This window comes from Myotis daubentonii, chromosome 10 (genome assembly GCF_963259705.1).
Source record: "Myotis daubentonii chromosome 10, mMyoDau2.1, whole genome shotgun sequence".
NCBI classification, from domain to species: domain Eukaryota; kingdom Metazoa; phylum Chordata; class Mammalia; order Chiroptera; family Vespertilionidae; genus Myotis; species Myotis daubentonii.
The window spans coordinates 72,405,168-72,428,588 of NC_081849.1; the positions used below are offsets into that span (position 1 = coordinate 72,405,168).

At 46.7% G+C, this 23,421-nt stretch overlaps 1 protein-coding gene across 7 annotated transcripts in view; it reads right to left on the bottom strand.

The window, feature by feature from the left end:
- Positions 1-828: 828 nt before the first annotated feature.
- The window catches only part of SRPK2 (SRSF protein kinase 2), a 233,381-nt gene continuing 210,788 nt past the window's right edge, over positions 829-23,421 (bottom strand). For 5 of the 7 annotated variants that reach the window (XM_059712781.1, XM_059712784.1, XM_059712783.1 and 2 more), the window contains 6 exons: positions 22,530-22,997; positions 16,836-16,936; positions 16,621-16,728; positions 11,387-11,456; positions 10,650-10,742; positions 829-4,219 (listed from right to left, as the gene is read on the bottom strand). In XM_059712781.1, coding sequence (XP_059568764.1) covers positions 4,035-4,219; positions 10,650-10,742; positions 11,387-11,456; positions 16,621-16,728; positions 16,836-16,936; positions 22,530-22,997 — 1,025 coding nt within the window. In that variant the 3' untranslated portion in view covers positions 829-4,034. Of the gene's footprint in view, positions 4,220-6,269; positions 6,271-10,197; positions 10,290-10,649; positions 10,743-11,386; positions 11,457-16,620; positions 16,729-16,835; positions 16,937-22,529; positions 22,998-23,421 lie in introns of all 7 variants that reach the window. The other 2 variants (XM_059712787.1, XM_059712785.1) reach the window with 2 other exon arrangements.

Consider the following 23,421-nt stretch of genomic DNA (forward strand, 5'->3'; position numbering starts at 1 on the left):
ATAATAAAAGGCTAATATGCAAATCAACCAAACAGCGGAAAGATCGGTTGCTATGACGCACACTGACCACTAGGGGGCAGACGCTCAATGCAAGAGCTGCCCCTTGGTGGTCAGTGCATTCCCACGGGGCGCACTGCTCAGCCAAAAGCTGGGCTCACCGTTGGCTAGTGCAGTGGCGGTGGTGGGAGTCTCTTCCGCCTCTGTGGCAGTGCTAAGGATCCCTCAGGGGATGTCCGACTGCCAGCTTAGGCCTACTCCCCAAGGGGTCCCAGACTACAACACCCCTCCCCTCCCCTAGTGCACTAATGCCATGCACCAGGCCTCTAGTAGACTGTAATTTACAACTGTTTCACAATATTGAGTATTTGCCTAAACACACAGGAGCATCTAACTTGTACATTTTACAACAAGATTGAAATGTCCTGTTGATTTATCAAAATTGTTTGAAAAATGTTAATTTAACATTTACTGTCTTGTTTTGGAATTTTAGAAAATAGGAAATTAAAAAAACTTGTTTTGGGTGTACAAAATTTAAAGGAAAAAGGAATTATTCTTAGTTCTCCCAAGTAAAATGAAAATGGCCTCTCAAAGTGAACATTTTACTGCTGAAATATAAACTGCTAGTTATTTTAGAAAAATAAAAAATTATTCTTCTTATGTTCTCTACCTTTCAGGCAATTGATAAGTACAACCAATAGTAATGACACTATTTGTCAACACTTTTTTCATCATCCAATTACTTGACATAATTTGGCACAGCATACAAATTCTGTGCATTGAAGAAAAACATGAACAGACTAAAATGACTAAGAATTGGCAATACTGTAAGTCATGTTATACATTTTAATTTCCATTTCCAAATAGCTAATGATAGTACATTAACACAGCTGCGTTTGGAGATCAATCCTAATCAGCTTCAAGTTTTAGGAGAACTTGGGTCAACTTTACTACCCTTGCCTTTATCGAACTTTACCAAAAGAAACACTTGTCCAAGGAGAAATGGCTTCACAGTATCCAACCCGACAGTTTCAAACACTAGAACAAAGTTAACTAAGCATAGTGAAACATCTTCATCTCTTTAAAGGATTTTTAATTCCTCATGGATGGCTACTAAATAATGTATATAGAATCTTTTCTGTCAACTGCAGAATCTTATATAATTAATTGACTTGATAATGAAGGATGTATACACTCTCAAAATACTCAAAATTTCATTAAAGTTAAAAAAAATTAATGGAAGAAAAAGGTGGAATTTAGGAATTAATTTCAACTGTAGATATAAACTAAAGCTCTCTACCCCAGCAGAAACCAGTAGTTATGTTAACTATAGATATATGATCCAGGTACAGGAAGAAGCAAGTTAGTAAATCAGTTTTCACCTTTAAAAATGTATGCTTTTTTGAAGCTCTTATATTGACCTTTTCTCTGCCTTTGGGAAGTTCTAATTTCCAGACAGCCAGCTTCTGAATCTGCTATAATCCACTGCTTGTCATTTTTCCATGAAGACTTTACATGGACTAGAGGAAAAGATAGAACATTCAACTAAAATCACTGGCTATAGTGTTTTGCATAACCGGCAGTTCTTTAGCTTATAGTATACATTATCATTAAGCCACCAAGAATCTGCTAAAAACCACACTGTACCTAAAACAAATGTATATTCCTTACAGAGCAGTTGTTTCATTTTTAAAAAATCTTCACTTGAAAATGTGTTTCCACTGATTTCAGAGAGAGGGAGGGAGGGAGGGAGAGAAACATTGATGTGAGAGACATCCATCTGTTACTTCCTGTACGTGCCCTGACTGGTAATCACACCCACGCCTAGGTATGTGCCCTGACCAGGAATCAAACCTGCAACCTTTTGGTGTACAGGACAACGCTCCAACCAACCAAGCCACCTGGCCAGGGCAAGAATAATTGTTTTTTACATTGTAAACTAGGTAGACTATTTTATCATGAGGGACAGATCCTTCCAAAATTCATAACCTAGTTAATTTTCTAACAGCCAAAATTGCATTAGATAAATTTCATTCAAGTGTGCTATAGCCCTGATAAAAATTATTATGGTTCCTATGGAAATGTTGGATAGCATCGCTGGTCTACAGCCACCATCTGTCATAGAACCTGTATGACAACCTATAGCCTCATTAGAAAAACGTACAAGCACATTTCATAAATGAACAGTATGTTCCACCTCACAGTAATAGGTGATATAATGCTCACTCCAAAGAGAATTATATGTATTGTTCCCTCACAGTGAACACTGTTGAAAAAGAATTGTAATACTCAAAGTATAAGTAATGTTTTTCATTAAACATAAATGAAAAGGGATCACTGAGATCCTAGGTATTAAATGCATACTGCAGCATCTTCTCTGAATCCATATTCTATACCCTTACAAAACAATGAGTGACTTCCCTGTATAAAGCCTTAATTCATGTTATAGAACTACATTTCCTGCAACAGGAATGTTGGTATTTACTTTAGTTTTGGGTACACTACACTAAAAGGATAGCAAATGTTGGTTCATTCTATGGATTCAAATATAGGCCAATGACCAAGGCGTCTGGGGGGAAAAAAAAACCCAAAACACTTTAATTTTTAAAACAACTGCAAGCACCTCAAACAATGGATTATTATTACAACACTTGTTCTCTTTTCACAATCTAGTTATTGCAAAGGCATATGGATAAATGTTAATAGACAAAGTCAAGAAAAAGGAGGCACCTTAAATGTAAAATTTTAAAAAAAAAACCCAAAAACCGGCATTCAATCCACTGACTTCTAAAAGAGGCTAAATAGACCTCTTGTATATTATATCCTAAAACTGTATTGCCTACTATGGTTTGTGTCCTGGATTCTACAATGTTAAAGAAATGATAAACAAAACTGTGTACAACCTGCAAAGGGAAAATCAATTTCTCAACTTCAATGCACGAAAAGACAAACTAGTAAAATTTGTTGTAGTCACACATAAAAAATGCCTACAGAATGAACGTGATCACTGTTACCTCCGAGTTGTTAATATTCTGCCTATTACACTGCAAATTGCATATACCATACCTTGGTTTCTAGACAAACACAAGCAAGATTTTCCAAAAATACGTATTTTTTCATTCACACACTGAACATGTTTCTCTTGTCCAGTTTAATCTACGTAGACCTCAACTTAGTGTTTGGAGGAGGCAACACCACATGGTACCAGGCCATCTCATTTTTAAAGGGAAACTGCTGTTGTTTTTTCTTCTTAAAAGTACTTTTAAAATATGCAAAAACAGGAAAAGGAATGCTAAACTATAAAACGTACTTTAGAATGGGAAGTATGTTTTTTTCTCTCTTTAGGTGCCATATAGGGAATGACATAACCCAGAGCCACTCTGTTTAAAATCCACAGATAAAGGACTGTTACGGAATGAAGTTTGTACAACTCCCTGGAGCTAAGTCCACTACATGCAACTTAGGCTACAAAGCACTCAAGACCTGGTAACTTTTCTGAAATTGGAGTTCCCAGCCTACATTTAATGGAAATTAACATTTACAGGGTGCATTTACATACACTATAATACAGGAATGATGTCCCTTTGCCAGAAGATAAAATTGTACATTTCCTTGCTATTTCTTGGTTCCAACTTGATAATTTCTTAAGATTGTAAATTATATAGTATTCGGCTAAAATATTTCTTCATAAATAGTTACAAAACCTGCCAAAACACAAGGGGGAAAGTATTTTTCTTTAAAAAAAAAAACCTGACATTTGAATGTCACACAACACAAGAAACAATGCTGAGGGAAATGGTATTGTTCCCAGAAGAAAGTGGGTCAGTGAGCTACTAAGCTGAAGATAAAAGACTACCCTTCCCCAGGATCACAGTGCACAAAAGCAAAATGTCAAACAACAGTACCTCAAAGCAAAATAAAGGTCTGAGGATGAAGCCAGCTCACTTGTAATCCTGTTAAAAGAATGAGAGTCACCGTTTAGGTCCAATGTACTGGAAATCATTTGCTAGCTCAGAACGCTATATTTGTAGAATCTGCTAAGAATTCAGCCAAGGATGCCGAAGGCATTCGCCAGCTGAGGCTCGTTTTTCTGGAACCATTTCTAACATCGGAATCAGGAAATCTGTAAACTGTGCAGCGTCTTCATGGGGCCACCCATACTTTTCCACAAGTACATCGAAGAGGCTCCAGGGCTTCAGCTTGGTGATGTGCCGCAGCTCTCCTGCAGGGAGAACAGAGGCGTCAGGAAAGCCCCACGTGTGCGTTTCCCACTGTTGTTCTAGGCGGCAGCTTTTCAATGAAGCAGATACCTGCCTGCTCAACACTAGGAAACAACAAAGAAGGCCAGCTCTTCTCCTCAAGAATGATCATTAAAGGTACATGAGCGTGTCATCTACAAGTAAGCTTGGCCAATGTCAACAGGCATTAATTTAACAGGGACTAGTTCGTTCACATCGATTCTAGGTTTCTTTACATGAGGAGGGCCTGGTGAGTGCATCTAAGAGGTTTCCATTTGCAAAACTGATGGAGGCACTCCCACTGCCCTTTGGTATTTTTTGCAACTTGCAAATTTGCTTAGAAAAAGCTTTAAGATACATACTATTTAAACACCTTGGGCCACTATTTTACATGTTACCACGCAAAGGAAAAAGGCATCTCTTCCTTTAGAACAGTGCGATTTGAGAACGCCCTTGATGGTGGCCTACGATGCACTTCATCTGCACTCCAGGGGACAGCTGCAGGCTGGCTATGGCTTCTGAGCACTGGAAATATGGTCAGTGTGGCTAAGGAATTCCAGCTTTAATGTGTTTAAATGTAAGTAGCTTGTGGCTCCTCTACAGGGCAGCACAGCTCTAGATGCCAACCTGTATCAAATACCATTCCTTTCTACACACTTGTTGTAAAATCTAAGATATCAGGGCATACATTTATAAACCTTGAAGTTATTCTTTTCAAACTGTGCTGGCTGCAGTATAAACCCAAGCAGCCCCGTGGACATAACAGAATGACTAAAAAGCTAGTAAACGGGCAGTAACTGTAAACGTCTTTTTCATAATAGGCGAAAAAGTTACCTTTAAGCCAAACTGCCCTAGGAAAGCTTACATTATGATTAACTTGTTTTCTCCACCTGTTAGAAATCTTCACAGGATACCCCACCCCTGCCCACAGAGAGGCCTCCGTGGGCGCCCGTCTGAGCACACAGACAAGCTGCACTCCACCCCACACCCTCTCAGGCCCACGGCAAGCCAGAGTCCTGCGGGCACCCTATAGGCACACCTCATGCCAGGGACGATTTCTCCCCTTTCACAGTTTAACCGACATGGTGAATTTTCTCATGATATGCATTAACAGACATCCAGTTTTGTGCTTACAGAGGTCTTAGAAGGCTTCGTCTATTTCACCCACTTATTCAGCTCAATTTAGAAACACTCTTCCTCTTTCATTAATCGTAAAGAAAATAAAAGAACATCTCAAAAAACTATAAACACAGAAGTGACTGTAATCCCACCCACAGGGACCTTTTCTTCTAGTCTGTACTCTTTCAATGTACACTGTTAAGAGCTGCTATGTCTACAGAGTTGTAACCACGATGTGCACAGAATTCTGAATAAAAACATCTAGCACAGCTGGTGTGGCTCAGGGGTTGAGCGTTGACCTATGAACCAGGAGGTCACAGTTTGATTCCCGCTCAGGGAAAAAGGCCGGGGTTGCAGGCTCAATCCCCAGTGGGGGGCGTGCAGGAGGTAGCCGATCAATGATTCGCTCTCATCCCTGATGTTTCTATCTCTCTCCCTCTCCCTTCCTCTCTCAAATCAATAAAAAAATATATATATATTTTTAAATATATTTTATTGATTTTTTACAGAGAGGAAGGGAGAGAGATAGAGAGCTAGAAACAGCGATGAGAGAGAAACATCGATCAGCTGCCTCCTGCACATCTCCTAGTGGGGATGTGCCCGCAACTCAGGTACATGCCCTCGACCGGAATCGAACCTGGGACCTTTCAGTCCGCAGGCCGACGTTCTATCCACTGAGCCAAACCGGTTTCGGCAATAAAAATATATTTTAAAAAATATATCTATCCACACGTTCTTCTTACAGCTTCTGGCTCCCTTATGAGGACTGGGGATGGAGTGGAGCCTCCAGTCTGCAGGGCAGGTCTATTGATTCAGGGGAAGCCACCCTCAAAGTCGGAGCAATCATGAATGTTCATCTCCTTTAAACCAAAATTCCAGTTTTAGGGACCAGCCTAAGAAAATAAACCCTGGCACCCTCCCCTCCCCCCACCCCACACACACATACCTCCTAAATATGCATATTGCAAAAGTATATATACTTGCAGTATTTCAAATGCTCAGTAATAGGAGAATGGTGTTTAAAAACAACAACTGTGGTTTGTTGAATGAATATTATTTAATACTACTTAACAACATGGAATTATATGGTAAAATGTTTGGTAGTAAAAGAATGAATGTGAAAACTATGTTCTATACATTGATCACAAGAGTTATCTTCAAAGTGCCCATAAAGATATAACAGTTGGCCCTAACCGGTTTGGCTCAGTGGATGTAGCGTCGGCCTGCAGACTAAAAGGTCCCAGGTTCAATTCCAGTAAGGGCATGTACCTTGGTTGCGGGCACATTTCCAGTGGGGGGTGTGCAGGAGGCAGCTGATCGATGCTTCTTTCTCATTGATTCTAACTCCCTCTCCCTTCCTCTCTGTAAAAAATCAAAACAATATGTTTAAAAAAAAAAGGACTATGGGAACAGAAAATTAAAAAAAAAAAAAAAGATATAACAGGTGCCCCCCACACATCAGCGTTGTAATAAGATTGTTTTTTTCCTGTATTTTCTATAATGCAGCTCTATTGATTTTATAGTGACTACTGATCTCATCCAAGCAAGGGGAGAAAGCTCACACATAACAGGCTATTACAAGTTGTTTGGGAGCGGGGGTGGGGGGTGGGGTGGGGTGGGGACAGACTCTATTTACACTCATCTATTCTGACTTGGAAGAAATACTTTCCAGGCTTGGAAATGAATGAAACTACCCAGAGGCACTGTCTGCCCAGAACAACCAAGACATGTAGTCCCGAGGATGCCAGTTTTTACACAAAAATCCATCAAAAGGCATGAAAGTATGTACACTCTTTAGTGAAAATATGGATTACCCCAAAGGTGACTTAAAGTCTGCATAACAATTCAGTGCTGAAAGGCTGTGAAAACTATTCAGACCTAACTAGTATCACAAACTGATAAAAATATCCCCAGTCTAAAATATCTAACATACTTTGACCAGGTAAATCGCACATAAAAAACTGTATGTACAAATATATGGCCTATAACAGGAAAATATGCAGAATAATCCTAAACAATGAAGAATATGCAGAATAATCCTAGGCAATGAAGACAGAAGAACAATGCAATATAACAGTACTGAACTGCCTCTAAAAAGAACATGTGAATTATGTGGCTAGGTGAAAGAATACATGATGCCAAAAAACTACAACAAAAACGTGAAATAAACTCGCCCAGGCCCTATGACTGTATGTACACATTCTTGCATTTAACTCAACAATAAGAAATGCTGTCTGATAACCAGCTGACGAAGATTAAAAACAAACTCTCAGCTCCCAAACTTGGAGATCTGCCCTGGGCAGAAATGATAAATCCAGGCTCATCAGAGGAGTCAGGGCCTCCAGTCCCCTTACCAGCTCCAGCCCCGCATATAAAACACAAGAAACAGCACCTGCACTGCCACCACTCACTATAAAAATAAAGTAAGAACATAAGTGGCTCCCACATAAGTTAAAGAATTTTTTTGCGCTGACTATTTTTTCTCTGAAGAAAATATACCAAGATATGTTTTGCTGAACCAAATTTTGCAAGTACGGACTTAATGACACCTCATGGTGATCGTCTTCACTTTTGAAGCCTTTCTCCCTTCCTCGTCACCAGCTCTCACACACTGTGTGTGCAAACAGGACACCAGCCAGGCTACTTTCTGGATGGGAGCCCTGACCGGCTGCCCTCACCAGCCCAGGGCAGCCCCGACAGAGCCGCAGAAAGCTGCCAGGAAAGGCCTGCGGGAGCGCACCCCCGGAGTGCAGGCTTTGGGACTGGGACTGTATCTGCCAGTCCCAGGTTATCAGGTTATTTTTTAGGGAAAAAAGTGAAGTACTTCCATTATGTCTCTTAAATATTAAGTGATTTGTGAAGGGAAATATGTTATTCTGTCCATAAAATTATAATATTCCAGAATTATGAGTTTTTACACCACATACGGGGACTATGAAGGCAAATCCTGGGACAAGCATGAGATTTACACCAAGAATGCTAAATGCATTCGACTCCACAGGTCACCTTGAAACAAGCGCCTCAAAAAGAACGCGTATGCAAGCCCTAAGCACAGCCGGGACAATGGAGAACTTTACACTGGCCTGTGCGCAGGCAGGGAAGAACACAGACCAGGAGCACCCAGGTGCCGGGGTGCTGATGCAAAGGCCAACCAGAAAGCCAGCTTCCAGCATGAAGGGCCCCAGAACAGGGAGCTCTGAGCTGAAACCCACCACCATCTGACATCAGTTCTCTAGGTAGCACTCATCAGCCTGCCCTCTGAAGGCAACCCACACAGGTGAGGAGGGTGCAGGCCCTCAGCTGCTGCCTGGTCTTCTCCAGTGCGGTGCCTGGAGGACACTCAGGCCTGCGGCCGGGCAGGGCGCCTCAGGGCAGCACCACCCCGAGCACAGGTGGCCTCAGGCTGCTCAGAGGCCTGGGTGTGAGCCTGCGGGTGGGGCAGGGGAACTTTCCATCTCACTCCTGTGACCCAGACTTGAAGACCAGAATCTCAGAACCAAAATTAATACAGGTTGTCTGGTAAATCGTTTTCCCTGGCAATTCTTTTTCCTGGGATAAGCCGTAAAAAGGTAGTAAAAAAATAACTGCATCTGGTTTCACATGTCACAGGCTGCCCACTGGGTGGTCCCAGAAAAGCTCGGTTGTGGTCAATGTGCTCCAGGAAGTGGAACACATGAACACCTTCCCATGGTTAGTTCTCGGTTTTCCCGTATATTTAACAGGGAAATAAAACCTACAGGACAAAACAAGGCTGGTGAGCTGAACATCAAGTGTATAATAAAAGATAACTACTCTAGCCTAGCTGGTTTGGCTCAGTGGATAGAGCATCTGTCAGCCTGTGGACTGAAGGGTCCTGGGTTCAATTCCAGTCAAGGACATGTACCTTGGTTGCAGGCTCAATCCCCAATCCCTGGCCCTGATCAGGGCACTTGCAGGAGGCAACCAATCGATGTGCCTCTCTCACATCAATGTTTTTCCCCTTCCCTTCCACTCGCTCTAAAAAACAATGAGAAAATATCCTTGGATGAGAATTAACAACAATAAAAGGGGGGGGGGGGGGTAACTACTCTAAGAATTCCTTTATCTCATAGGAAAATAAAATGTCAAATTGGTGCAACAAATCAGGTTAGGGCAGGGGGCAGAGAGTATCTGAGATTTTCAGGAATTTCTATAACTCCATGTCCTGCTCACACCAATTTTAAAGGTTCTAACAACAATAAAAAAATTAAGCTGAAAAATCATGAATTAAGAGAATTATATTCACACAAAAGACTATAGCACTGGGGAGGGACTCTTTAAAAATAATTCCCTGGAGTTTTTGAAAACTGATCATTAATAAGGGGACTGACTATACAGGGCAAAGAAACAGGTCATGCCAAGAAAGGATCAATAGGAACAATAATATTAAAATAAAATCACTTATAACACAGTGTGAGATCCCAGAGGACAGCAGTGGGCAGCCACAAGGCAAGGCTCTGGGCTGCCGCTGCTCCGGTGCAGGTCACTCCAGCTCCATGAAGAGCCAGAAAACGTAAAGGTAAGTTTAGCTGGTTTCTAACGATCACTTAACTCCTCTCATAAATACTTTAACACACAGACTGGTACTCAGAGCAGGAGAGAGGAGGTGTGGAGGAGATAAAAGATTTTAGGAAGGTCGTCTCTTACAAAATTCTTATTCCACAGGTATCAGACGGCTCACTCATGTTTATTTCTTGGGAGCTTCCTTCAGTAGAATTCCCCAGTTGTGAAAGTCCAGGTTTTTCTCCAATGCCCAAATGCAAAAGCATAATTTCTCCTTTAGGGAGAGGATTATGCTGAAATTAGTGTTGCATAGTACTGTTACCTTTTCTGGTGAAAATTCCTTGGAATATTTCCCCAACATAGCGAATTTTCGAGGGATTTTCCCGAGCAGTTCAATGATCAATGCTATGTGATCTGCATTGGGAAACATTACCAGCAAAACAGAAACACACGACAGTTTAATCAGCACACTGCATGCAGACACCGCCACCGCCTGTGCAGACAGAAACCGAGCGACCAGAGCAACAAAAGCACTGGCTCCGCCGTGTGGCTGGATGCAGGCACCGGGCCCAGGACACCTCGGAGGAGCTGGTGCACAGGTGACGCAGCACTGGGCCACGTGATTTCCCTCCCAGCTTTGACACCAGCACCGGGTTCTGCCGGCTGCTTTATAAATTTAGGAGAAACGCCTCTGTCACCATGAATGCTGAAACCAGTAGCTGCTATTCCGTTTCTGTCTGCATCGTGGCGCTTTCCAAACAGAAGAGGTACTACCTCTGCGATTGAAGAACTCCCGAGAGTATTTTCCAGACAGAGCAAAATGCCTTGGGATACTGCCTAGCAGCTCTATGATGTGGGCTATGTGGTCTACAAAGGAGAGAAAAGGGATGGGAACGGGCGGGACAGAGGGAAGGAGGGGGTAAAAGAGGGAGAAAACAAATTAGTAAAAACTCAGAAACAGATTCAAATCAACAATGTTTGCAGCACAGCCATGCAGAGGCTCTGGGACTGGCAGGCCTCAGCACCATCTGGAGCATTAACGGTCATGAATACCAGCACATCCCAGACCACCCAGCATCACAAGCAACTCAGCATAGAGAGGGCCAGGTTCACAGATGGGGTTCAAGCTCGAATTCCCTGGGTTTCAGCTCAGCTCCCCAACAGGAGAGGAAAACAAGTAGCGGATCAGTGGACAAAAGGAACACAGAGGCCCCGGCTCTGTGCAGCCTGTCCTCTCCCGGCCGGCCGGCTGGGGCGGGGTGGTGGTGGGCGGGGTGGTGGGGGGGCGGGGGGGGGGGGGCCTGTGGGCAGCAGGAGGGAAGGCGCTCCAGGAGGCTCTGCCCATTCCCTGTCACTGAAGGGGCTTCAAGCTCAAAAAGAAAATCATCTGAACTTGGTGTTCAAACACCAACACATGGCTCTATTTCAGAACAAGATATAATACTCTCCAGAATTTCAGGACCCGCGGGCAGGAGCCCCACACTACGGTACCAGCAGGCAGCAATACTCACCTTCGTCTCTGGAATAGTCCTCTCCAGAATGCGGTTCAAACAAATAATCTCCGGTCGCCAGCTCAAAGGCCTAGAACACAACAGATGACAGGCTAAGCACTCCAGAGACTGGCCCCAAGTTCTCCTCCTTGTACAGAGACCTACATTTTTTTAAGGATCTCAATCAAACCAAAAAGCCTCCTTAAAAGGCCTCAACTCCAAATTTTTTCTCCCTTTCAAAAAGTTCAAAGAAGCCCCAGAAGTAATCTTGCACCTCCTTTGCTGGAAGACGAAAAGGCTGTGCACTGTCCTTATTTTACTGGAAGTAAACAGACATGCCCTGGCACCACAAGCTGTGCAGAGGGCTGGCCAGAACACTGCTCAGCCTCGAGTGGTAGGAGGAGGACTCGATCCAGGCGAGGTCTCTCTGCTTCCAGAGCCTGCACTCAACCAGCAGGCTAACCTGGCCCCTGGCTGCTGCCACTCTCCTGAAGCAAAGACCTTCATGTCTTAGTAACTAAGGGGGCTATTTTCAACATCTCATCATGTCATTCATTTCTGACTCAACCAAAGGAACACCTAGAGCAGTGATGGCTAACCTATGACACGCGTGTCAGAGGTGAGACGCGAACTCATTTTTTTGGTCGATTTTTCTTTGTTTAATGGCATTTAAATATATAAAATAAATGTCAACAATATAAATCTTTGTTTTACTATGGTTGCAAATACCAAAAAATTTCTATATGTGACACGGCAACAGAGTTAAGTTAGGGTTTTTCAAAATGCTGACAGGCCGAGCTCCAAAGGTTCGCCGTCACTGACCTAGAACCTAAGAAGCCCCTCTTGCCCTGTGCCTGGGGCTGGGAGGAACCTGATCCCTGTGCAGCCCTCCGAGGAGGGCAAGGAGAGCTGGCTGCCTCGGTGGCCACTGTCTGCCCCTAGCACACCTGTGTAGAGGAGGCCACCTGTTCCCATTTCCACCAGGTTCGTGCACACACACACCATCTCAGGACTATGAGTTTAATAATCTTATCTAATAAAGAGGGAATATGCTAATTGACCCTCACACCGTCGCAAAGATGGCGGCACCCACAGCCAATAAGAAGGGAATATGCTAATTGACTGCCCCGCACTCAAAGATGGCGGCGCCCACAGCTAGTAAGAAGAGACTATGCTAACTGACTACCCCGCCCGCCGAGATGGCAGCACCCACAGCCAATAAGGAGGGAATATGCTAATTGACTGCCCTGCCCTCAAAGATGGCAGCGCCCACAGCCACAAGATGATCAGCAGGAGAGGGCAGTTGGGGGTGATCGGGCTGGCAGGGGAGTGGTTAGGGGGCAATCAGGCAGGCAGGCAAGAGGTTGGGAGCCAGCAGTCCCGGATTGTGAGAGGGATGTCCGACTGCCGGTTTAGGCCCGATCGCTAGGGATCGGGCCTAAACCAGCAGTCAGACATCCCCCGATGGGTCCCAGATTGGAGAGGGTGCAGGCTAGGCTGAGGGACCACCCCCCCCCCCGCACAGTGCACAAATTTCGTGCACAAGGCCTCTAGTGTGATAATAATATATAAAGGCAGCAACTACTATTGCTCTGCTGATCAAATACACATGTTTTAAAAACAAAACAGGATAAGCTAAATCCCATTTTTGGTTTTTACCATACTTACTTCTATTCTGTATTAGCTTGTGCTGTTCTGAAAGGTGCTGTGGATCTGACTGTGGCACAACTCCCACTTGTCTCAAGGCACTGCCCTCCCCACTCCCCCTTCAAAGAGCTGCCAACTGCACTGACCCATCTTCTCCGGTCAATGACCCTACCAAGGGGAAGGCAACCTGGGGAAGACTTGTTGGCCTGCGGCTGGGGGCATTTCTCCCGGCGCTCAAAACCACAGTTTGGCCTACTCAGCCCGGAACCACTAGTTCATGAACTTGGGGTCCCTGCCCAAACTAGCTCTGGGTCTGAGCAGGACCTGGAGTACAGTGTTGCCCCAGCGCTGCAGTGCCCGAGGACGGGGCCCCTCCTCTCCAGCCAGTAAACAACCAATCCCAGGTCAGGACACAAACCTCACATTTGGCCTCAAGTGCCAAGAGGAACAACTGGATTTCACACTGAATGGCCTTACTGGGGGAGACTGACACAATCAACTCAATACCTACAAGCCCGGAGGGAGTGGTGAGGCCTCACAGGAAGGACCCCCTGCAGATGGGAGCTCCAAGGAGAGTGCCAGCTGCCCCTGGCCCTCCCTTAGGTCCTCACTTTTCTAACTAATTTCCAAAAATATTTCAACGTAGCTGTGTGCACTGCGTGCAGCCTAACACTGGGGCAATCCGCTGAGTGTTCGTGGGAAGATGGCTATTTGACAGTACCCACATGTTTCCAAGGAAATCCGTAAGTCAAAGAAGCCTATAGATGAAATGGTTCACAAGAGGAAAGGAAGAGGGGCTCCTCATGTTATCTGGTCCTGGTTCTCTGGAGAGTGACGAGATTTTCTTAACAAACAAGACATGCACAACAGGGCAAACACACACGACCAAGAAAACATCGACATCTGGACTTTGCGACTTCCTTACCTGCCGGTAGCTATGAAACCATGAGGCTTCTGCCTTCGACTCATTAAGTGACTCCCAACACAACCTTCATAATTCTTATTTATTTTCAGTCACTGGGAACTTTGGATTCTTCCTCTGTACGTGGCCTGATGCCTCAGAGGGCCTCCCTTGGACCAACCTCTGTTCTCAGATTCTGGGGAGATCTCTTTCCTGAAACGCCTCTCATGCCAAAGTGCCCCATTCTGAATAGGTAAGGACACCTGTTAGTTCTGCCATGTGACCAGTGCTAAAGAAGTTTAGTGAAATCTGTCCGATGGCTTTTCTTGTTTCTAGAGCACAGACTCAAACTCACCATGGCGTCCACACAAAGCTACCTATTCGGGGGCTCTGACCGGTACAGAGGAGCCACGCCTCGACCCGCACAGTGTGACAGGTCCGTGCACTTACACCTGATCACCTCCAGCTGCTGCGCTCACTGTGCTGTCCTTTCCTGAGGGCTCATGAGCAGGATGGTGCGGCCACCCCGCAGGAGTGCCACCCCCACTGCAGTCTCCGCAGAGCTTGGTGCCACCCAACACCCAGAGGACTCTGGGCTTCTCCTCCAAGAATGCTGGAGCTTAACGCAGCTTGGAATTATGAATGTAATACACTGTTATATTTTTAAACTTTGATAAAAGGATGGGCATGCGGAAACAATGCCTCATCTTTACCAGGTTCTCTACTTAGAACAAAAGGGAGCTCTCAGTCACGACCTTCGGGGACAAGGGGTGGGGGTGGGGAATGAAGACTGCACCTCCTAGAAAAATCACAGTTGGCAAAATTTTTCAAACCCTCATAAGTGGCCCTAGAAGTGCTGAGGGAGTGTATGTTTAATTTATTGGAAAGGAGGGGCGAGAGGGTCGGGGGGAGAGCTGCTGGAAGGAGACGAGTGCATGCTCTTCCCCAGGGGTGGCTGAAGTTGAGGCCACCATTTACAGCAGCAGCTGCAGCAGGAGTCAGCGGGCAGGAGACTGTGTGGACAGACCAATTCTTCTCTAATGGAGGGAAGACAGACACCCTGGTATGGCCTGTACTGCCTGCTCTGCCATTATTCTGCCATATCTGTGATCTTGTCCTATTTTTCTGGTTATATCACCAACATTTAACATCCAAAATTAGAAGCACAGGATATCAGAGTTAAAAAAGTTCTCAGAGTCTCTTCAGGGCGGCTCTGACGTGGCCCCTTCTGTGCTGCTGGGACAAGCAAGGCCTGACCTCAGCCCGTCCTGAAGCATCCTCCCCCGCAGCTCCCACTGTTCAAAGCCTCCCCTCTCCTGCCCCAGCCCCCCCCCCCCCGCCCCCGCCCGCCCCCGCCTGCCCTCGGGAGCCACACAGAGCATCTCAAGCTTCAAAGGAACCACCACATTTCCACCAAGTCTTTTAACCATTCTTTTCCATACCCAGTCACAGCAATGCCTTAGTTTTTGATACTTACTGAGAAACTCAATTTTCAGAATTATCTGGAAATATCCATCAGAGCCACGCGGGAATAGAAAGGCACACTTTCAGTTCTGTTTGCCATATCTGTTGCCTCAGATCATGCTAACCTGAAACATCTACTTTTTTCATATTGTTTTAGTGCTATTAACAATGCTTTTGCTGCAGCGGTAACAAATAATCCAATAAACTCAACTGTTACATTCACCTTTGAATAACAGTAAATCTAATTATTCAGCATTTTTTCAATGAGACAAGTGCCTAGCTTTGCACACATGCCCTTGCATTTCAAGGTCAGAGGAGGATTGGGGGGGTGAGGGGGGGATATGAAATAAGGAAAGCATGAACCACCACTCTAATCAACACACACACACTCCATTTCCAACACAGGACTCCCCAGTACAGCCACGAGGAGGAAGGTGCTGACCTGGCCAGGAGAGAGGGCCAAGAAAGAGAAACCGAAACCGGCTTATGGATGACGGACGGTTCACGTTCATCAGTTCACATGTAGGGAGCGAGAAAGAGATGCCCTGGTGGAGCCTGGGGAGAGCTTAGACACCACTAGACTCCTGATGCACAAGACCGGCAGCGGGAAGGGACTGGACACCGGGTGGAAGAGGAGGCTCCTGAGGCCCAAGAAGACCTCGCCGTGTCCCCCACGGAAGACCCGGTCTCAGGAGCGTGCGCAGCTACTGCTGTCTCCGAAGCGAATGGACAGCCCTGAACAAGAAGCCAGGACAGTCTCTAGATTTGACTTTATAGAAAAAGAGAGACAAAACACTGGTAGATGGCTGACCTTCCTCTCCAGTAAAGAGACAGGGTCGGCCAGGGGCCTCCACACTCCGAAAAGCATCCCCTGGGCCACAGTGCGAGGGAAGCATGAGGCTGCAGACAGCCTGCAGGCTCCTGGCAACCAGAGGAATTAGCTGAAGTCGCTGCCACCACAGCGGAGGTCTGGTTCTCAGGGCTGGCTGCCCAGGGTCTTGAGGGGACACCTCTCTCACAAGACCAGACTCAACCCAGCCCACGCCCAGGACATGCCCGAGAAGAGTTCTTCCAATTCTTAGGACACTTAAGGCTGCAACCTGCCCCTCCCCTGCCCACAGTGGACAACCTCCATGGTCAGGACGGTGCGGACGGCAGCACCAGCGAGACCCTGCCCGTCACGGGCACCCAGGTGATGAGCCTCTACAGGGAGGAAAGTGGCCACACCATACGCCGCTCTTACCATACAGGCCGTGCTCCAGATGTCAGCAGGGGTGCTGTAACCTGCTCCTATTAAAACCTCTATGGATCTGTACTGACGTGTCTGGATGTCTTCTGTGAAGTGTTTATGCTGAAAGGGAACAGACTGCATTACCAGGGAGGACACATTAAAAAAAGAAAACACCGTGTCTTCTACATGGCCACAACCAAATGTTTTAGAAAGAAAATTCTACTTACCACCCAACAAGCATTTCCCAGGTCAGCAATTTTAACTCTAATTTTATCGGCGTTCCGTGGATCCAGGGGATTCACCAGTAAGTCCGCTGCCCGGGTTTTGGCTGGCATGAGCAAACAGCACGACAGTTAGTGCATGGGGGAAGTGGCTGGCAGGTGTGCACACACGTCTGCCGGGCACAGAGTCTCCTTTTCCAGAAAAGGGATAGGATGGTCATTTAGGCCTGGAACCCTGTAAGCTGAACTCAACAGAATTTAACATTTGTGGTCTCTATCTCTGGAAAACATTTTGCAAAAAGGAACAAACTAGGCTGCCCAAGACCCCTCGGGCACCACCCCGCCCTTTCTCCTTTGCCTCGAATTCCTTCGCCCCTCGGGTCAGCCCTGTGCGAGTGACCAGCCCCGCGCGGCTCCCTGCTGCGTGTCTCTGGCTGCTCACTGTGTGAGGGCACATTCCCTGGGGGGCCCCACCGAGCCCGTCTGTGCATTACTACAGAGCACGGCAGCAGAGTGCCACTCTGAGCATCACTGTACCTGCACCCCCGCCCCCCTCTGCTTGGGATGTTAGATGATGGTTAAACAGATTAAAGGCCAGGACTCATCAGCCTGGTTAGCCTTGGACAAGGAATATTCCAGAAGATAGATTTCCTGAGAAGACCTGGTTTGTAAGGCAAACTTCTCAACCTCTGAGGTCCTTCACGATGGTCTTGCCAAATAATCGGCCTCTCTCAGCCCCAGGGTGACCCTGAGAGAACCTCCTGGTCGGCACAGGGCCAGCCTCCTCAGGGCTCCGGGACAGAAGAGCACCTCAGACAAGTCCAGACCATGCCTGCATCACGCACAGTAACCACGGGCCAGTGGCCATGGAAGTACCCTGGTGAGGCCCAGACAGCAAATCCTGGAGCTCAGTCAGCATCTGCAGCAAACCTCAACTGACCTACGAGCTCGGAATTCTGGAAAGAATGAGGTACAGCCATGGCTTTCACTGTAGAATTCTGAAATGGTTTTTACAGACTAAACACAACATTAAACACCCTTTGCTCAGGCAAAGCTGGGCACTGCGAAATGAACCAAACCTCCTGCGGGCGCATCTGTGCCAGGAAGCCATGGCACCGAAGGAGGCTCTGGCGCCTCAGCACCCAGGGCAGCGAGGCTGGCCGTGCGCACCGTTCACAGGGCCGTGGGGAGGCGAGGTGCCTGGCACCCAGAACACTGACACAGCCCCTCGGGAAGGGCCGGCGGAGGTGGAGAGCGCTCTGGTTTGACCCTCAAGACCCATTCCTCAGGCTGTGGGTCACTGGGGTGGGCAGACTCACATGCTCCCTTCCTGCTGACTGGCAATGCCCACGCTCCTCTTTATAAAAAGACTGATCACCACGGGCCCCATCAGAGGCCAGATCTGAGCTAAGAAGAAACACAGGAAACTCGGAAATAAGAAGGAAAGCAGCCCATAAAAAGGCACAATGTACACCCGAACAGAGAATGGGTTGAGAAGAGAGTTCCAGGAGAAACAAAAATGCTACCCTGCGAAGGCTGGACAAGTCCATGTGGCATTCAGTCAGGAGAGGCAGCAGGCAGGAAACCGAAATCTGAGGTCTGCAAAACTGGAGTAAAACCTAAAGTTCCAACACCTACAAGTTCTAAGACTCTGGCAAATGACTGAAGCTGTTTGAGACTCAGTGAAACGAAGGGAGAGGAAGGGACCACCCCTCCCGCACCCGCACACACATGCACACACAGACTGTGCACCGGAGGTGGGCAGTGTCTGGCCTGTAGAGCCCGGGGCTCCCCTTGCCAGTGGCGGGGGAAGGGCCTGCTCCAGGGACCACCTCACCTGGCTCAGGTGTGAGGCAATGACCACCTCACAAACGGCACTATGGAATTGACCTTAAACATGTAATTGTATAAAAGCACAGAGAAGGTAAAAGAGAACTTTCTTCTGAGTACCTGACTGTAATATTCAAAAAGTCATTTAAACATCTGCACAATGGAATACTACGCTGCTATAAAAAAGAAAGAACTCTTACCATTTGCAACAGCATGGATGGACCTGGAGAGAATTATGCTAAACAAAAAGTCATTCAAACACAGGTACAATCATGCTTGCTGCACAGTCACACCCATTTTACTGCTACCAAGGAGAGAGTGGCGAGTGGAGAGTTCATTCACTCCAGGAAGGGCTGCAGTCCTGAAGCCATTCCTGATAAACTGGTCTCAGGGTGACACTGTGTTCCCTCCACTTGAAACCATCCTAGAAACTAGTAAGACGACAGCCAGGGGGGCCTACAGGTGACAAAACAGCCGCCATCACTGCACTGCAAGGCTCTATTCTAGGCCCAGATTGATACTTCATTCATTCATTCATTTTAAATCCTCACCAAAGGACATCTCCTCCATTGATTTCTAGAGAGATTGGGAGGGAGGGAGGGAGGGAGGGAGGGAGGGAGGGAGGGAGGGAGGGAGGGAGAGGGAGAGAGAGAGAGAAACATCGATGTGAGAGAGACACATCGATTGGTTGCCTTCTGCACATGCCCTGACCTGGGGCTGGGGAACCTGCAACCAAGGTACATGCCCTTGACTGGGAATCCGGGAATTGAACCCGAGACCCTTCCATCCATGGGTCGATACTCTAACCACTGGGAAAAACCACATTGATACTTTAGTTTAAAGTATCTGTAACAGGAGGCATGAATGCCCTCTCGATATGCAGATTCAGTACCAAATGCAAGGAGCAAAACTAGGAGATTTAGTGCCCAAACCCGACCCATTATCTGTTCCAGGTGCTGTCTTGGCACAAGAAACAGCATAAACAAGACAAATGAGGTTCACCCACCACACCCCAAATTCGGTAACTCATGTACAGCTGGGAGTATGGGCAATAAAGCAAATAAAAAGGGTCACACACCATGTCAGGCGGCTCTTTATGCTGTGAAGAAAAGCAAAGCAGAGAGAGGAGCTGGATCATGGAGGGTGTTCAGGGGAGGCCCGAGGAGAGGCCTGAGGAGAGGGAGTCTGGAAAGGGAGCTCTAGGAAAGGGAGGTAGAGTGCAAAGAGGCACCAGCACACCCGCTGGTACTTCTGAGAAACTTCAGAACAAAGCTAGTGTGGGAGGTACAGAATGAGCCCAGCAAGTAGACCCCGGGGATGTTAGGGAAATGACAGGCAGGGAGCGGACTGCATCGAGCTGTAAGCGTTAGCACTGTGCCTCCGGGGCCATGCTCAGTGGACGCGATAAGCTTTCAACAAGCTCTCTCTTTGGACTGCTCTCCAGAGAATGGCTCGGGAGTGAGAGCAAAGTGAGATGGCAGAGGACCTGTGTTAGTTACACCAGCCTAGGCGGGACTGACAGTGACATGGTCACTATTAGGTGAGAGGGGAAGGATCCAAAATAGACCAACATACTTGCAAGGGAAAGCCGACACCACCACGCTGCCTCAAGTCTCCGCCCCTCGGCCGTGATGAGCCAGGGTCTGGTCTATGGATCCAACAGCGAACAACCCAAGAGGAATCCCCCTCCTCCCTCCACCTTCGAGGCTCCCACGTTACTGCAGGGAAAGCCACATTCTCCAGCCTGGTGTGTGTGCCTTCCTTCAGACTCTCACTCTGGCCTGGCCTCTTCAACCACGCTCTGCCGTAATGAAAAGGATCTAAACAAATTCTATGTCGTCCATTTGGCAATTCACCACTGAATTGTTCACACGAGCTGCTGTACGTGTAATCACTTTCTGCGTTTGGCTCATCAAGGTTATACTCCTTGGGGTTTGGGCAATCTTCTTCATCATCGTCTTCGTCATAAAAGCTTGTTTCTCTTGCCTCGTATTCATTAAGTACCAAGTGGCACCCACCAGCCTCTAGATCACACCCCTTTCTTGCAGGAAACACCTCCCATAGGGGGAGCGGTGGGGTGCTGGCCATGGTTATGAAACAGCCAAGCTGAAAACCAAAATGAGGACCTCCCATCACATGCCTGGATGAGGAGATCCTGTCCCTGCTATGTCCCTAGAATGTGACCAAATTCAAAAGGTCTGTTTGGCAAGAAGAGACTAGGCTCAATGAAAAAAGAAAAAAAGAACTTCGCCTTTGCTGGTTTGGCTGGTGGATAGAGTGTTGGCCTGCAGACCAAAGGGTCCCAGGTTCAATTCCGGTCAAGAGCACGCACCTTGGTTGCTTGCTCCTCCCCAGCCTGGGCCGGGTTAGGGCCTGTGCAGGAGGCAACCAATTGATGTGTTTCTCTCACATCGATGTTTCTCTCTGTCTTTCCCTCTCTTCCACTCTCTCTAAAAGATCAATGGGAAAAACCAGACCTAACAACTCTCCCTGCCTCTCCCAGCATGCATGCAACAGACAGGGTGCTGGGAATGGATGGAACGTGTGTTGCTGGACAGAGCAAAATTTTGATTGTGAGCAGAAAAAAGTGGGAGAAAGGAAAGAGTAGAAGAATGTAACCAAGTATCACTGATTTGTTTGTTCATTACTCAACAAATGTTTATCTTAGAATCAAGTTAGATGCTGAGGATATAAAGAGAAAATACATCGCCCTTTCAAAGAGATTTTACATCCTCGTGAAGAGAAAAACAATGGAGATGAACAATAACCATGCACTTAAGGAAAGTTGACCAGTAGGGAAGAGGGGAAAAGGATCAGGCCGGCGGGGGAACACAGGACTCGTGTTTGAGCTGCTACCTGACCAAACAACGAAAGTTTGCCAAAAGCACGGACAATGGATAAACAGGAGGAAATCTTCCAGGCCAGCGGGAAGCACAGTGAAGGGACAGAGCACGAGCGAACACGCCTGGTGCGCACAGACGTTCGTTATCGTGTCTTGAAAATAAAGGGGAAGAGGCTATGCGGCACTTAGTGCCCAGCAGTCAGCAGTGTTGGCAGCCTGAGAGTGAGTACGACACGCAGAGGTGAGTGCGTCCTTGGACGAACCAACATCCCAGGTGAAGCACCTTGTAAGTACCTTTAAAAGGTTCTGCTCAGAGTAAAGGTAAACAGGATCAGACTGTGTGTAGCAAGGCGGCTCTGCAGGCCTTTCCCACCTGCTGAAATGGAAGGGCTGCAGACCTGGCTGAGCTATCTGCGGCTGGCTCGCCCACGGACTGCCTGTTAAACACCTGTCAGCAGCGGGAGCAGAGGGGGTCTGTGCGGCCAGAATGGGAACCAGCATGGTGCCCAGGGTTTCTTACTGAAGTCCCTTGGCAGGTCACGGCACAGATGTGTCACGTGGCATTCACATTGAAATCCTTGCCACTGCCTTTAAAATGGCAGCAACCAAATCCTATAATCAGGAATAAGTATCAAAATAAAGACACCCCTTCTCAATCAGACAAAGAACAGGCACCTACCTCTGAATAGAAACAAAACAACCCAAAAACTAAATATTACAGATGGAAGTATAAATTAAACTACACATTCTAGAAAGCTTCAGGTATAAGTTCTTAAACGTGGAAGGTTCTTAGACGATGTCACTAAATATAGAGAGAATGAGACAAGCTCAGAAATGGATCTGAGACGTAGCGAGCAAGAGAAAGTGGCACAGACTATACTTTATGTTACGTTAATTATTCACGAGCACAGATAAAATGGAAGTGGTGCGGCAGACAGACATGGCTTTCCCACCTCCAGCCAATTCCCTCCTTTGTCAAGTGTGACTCAGACCACTGAGGCAGGCACCTGATGGGGAGGGACACTTACTTTTTGGCAAATCCCCGGTGCTGGAGGCCGAAACCGTCCTGCTCCTGTCGTGGGACGGGCTGCTCTCCGCCTGCTCAGTAAGCGGGGATCCGTCGGAAAGTGCAGAGCCACAAGCCACAGGTTCTAAGGGCCCAGAGGACAATGATGTGGAAAACTCTGGAAACTGTGACTCGGGAATTTTATGTCGTCCATTTGGCAATTCACCATTGAATTGTTCATAGGAGCTGCTGTACGTGTAATCACTTTCTGCGTTTGGCTCATCGGGGTTTGGGCAATCTTCTTCATCGTCGTCTTCGTCATCCAGCTGCTGCTCCAACAGGAACGGGCCGTTCTCAATGTGGCCATTGGTTCTGGGTGATTCTATCCACGTGGGGTCTATGTTCTCGAGCTCCTGTTCACCGTCGTCTTCATCCTTCTCAATGTTTTCCTTCTCGGCATCTTCTTTCTCTTCCTGGTCCTCAGCTTCACCTTCAAAGGTTGATGAATGGAGAATCAGAACTTGTTACCTCCTTACCACAATGGCACTGAGCACTTATCTCCTCCAACAAGAGAGAACTCTAAATGTGCTTAACTTATGCACTACACAGCAAACACCGCTTGGCTCTCAGGTTTCTGAAATCTTAATTTGCATTTATTAAGTAACTGGCCTTCTCTTATTAGAAAGAGTTAGCTCCTGGGGGAAAATGATCTAATAGTTGCATTTCCATTTCTACTGTCTCCTCTGTAACCCTCAGGGAAGGCTTGTGGGTATAGTACTATTAGGTAAAAGGTTAATTACAAAATAAAAGACAATCATCAGCATGACAGAAACATGGAGTTTCTCAGATATTTCCCATGTTTTAAAAAAATTGTGAAAATATTAACATATTTCTGGCATCCATTTCACAAATGA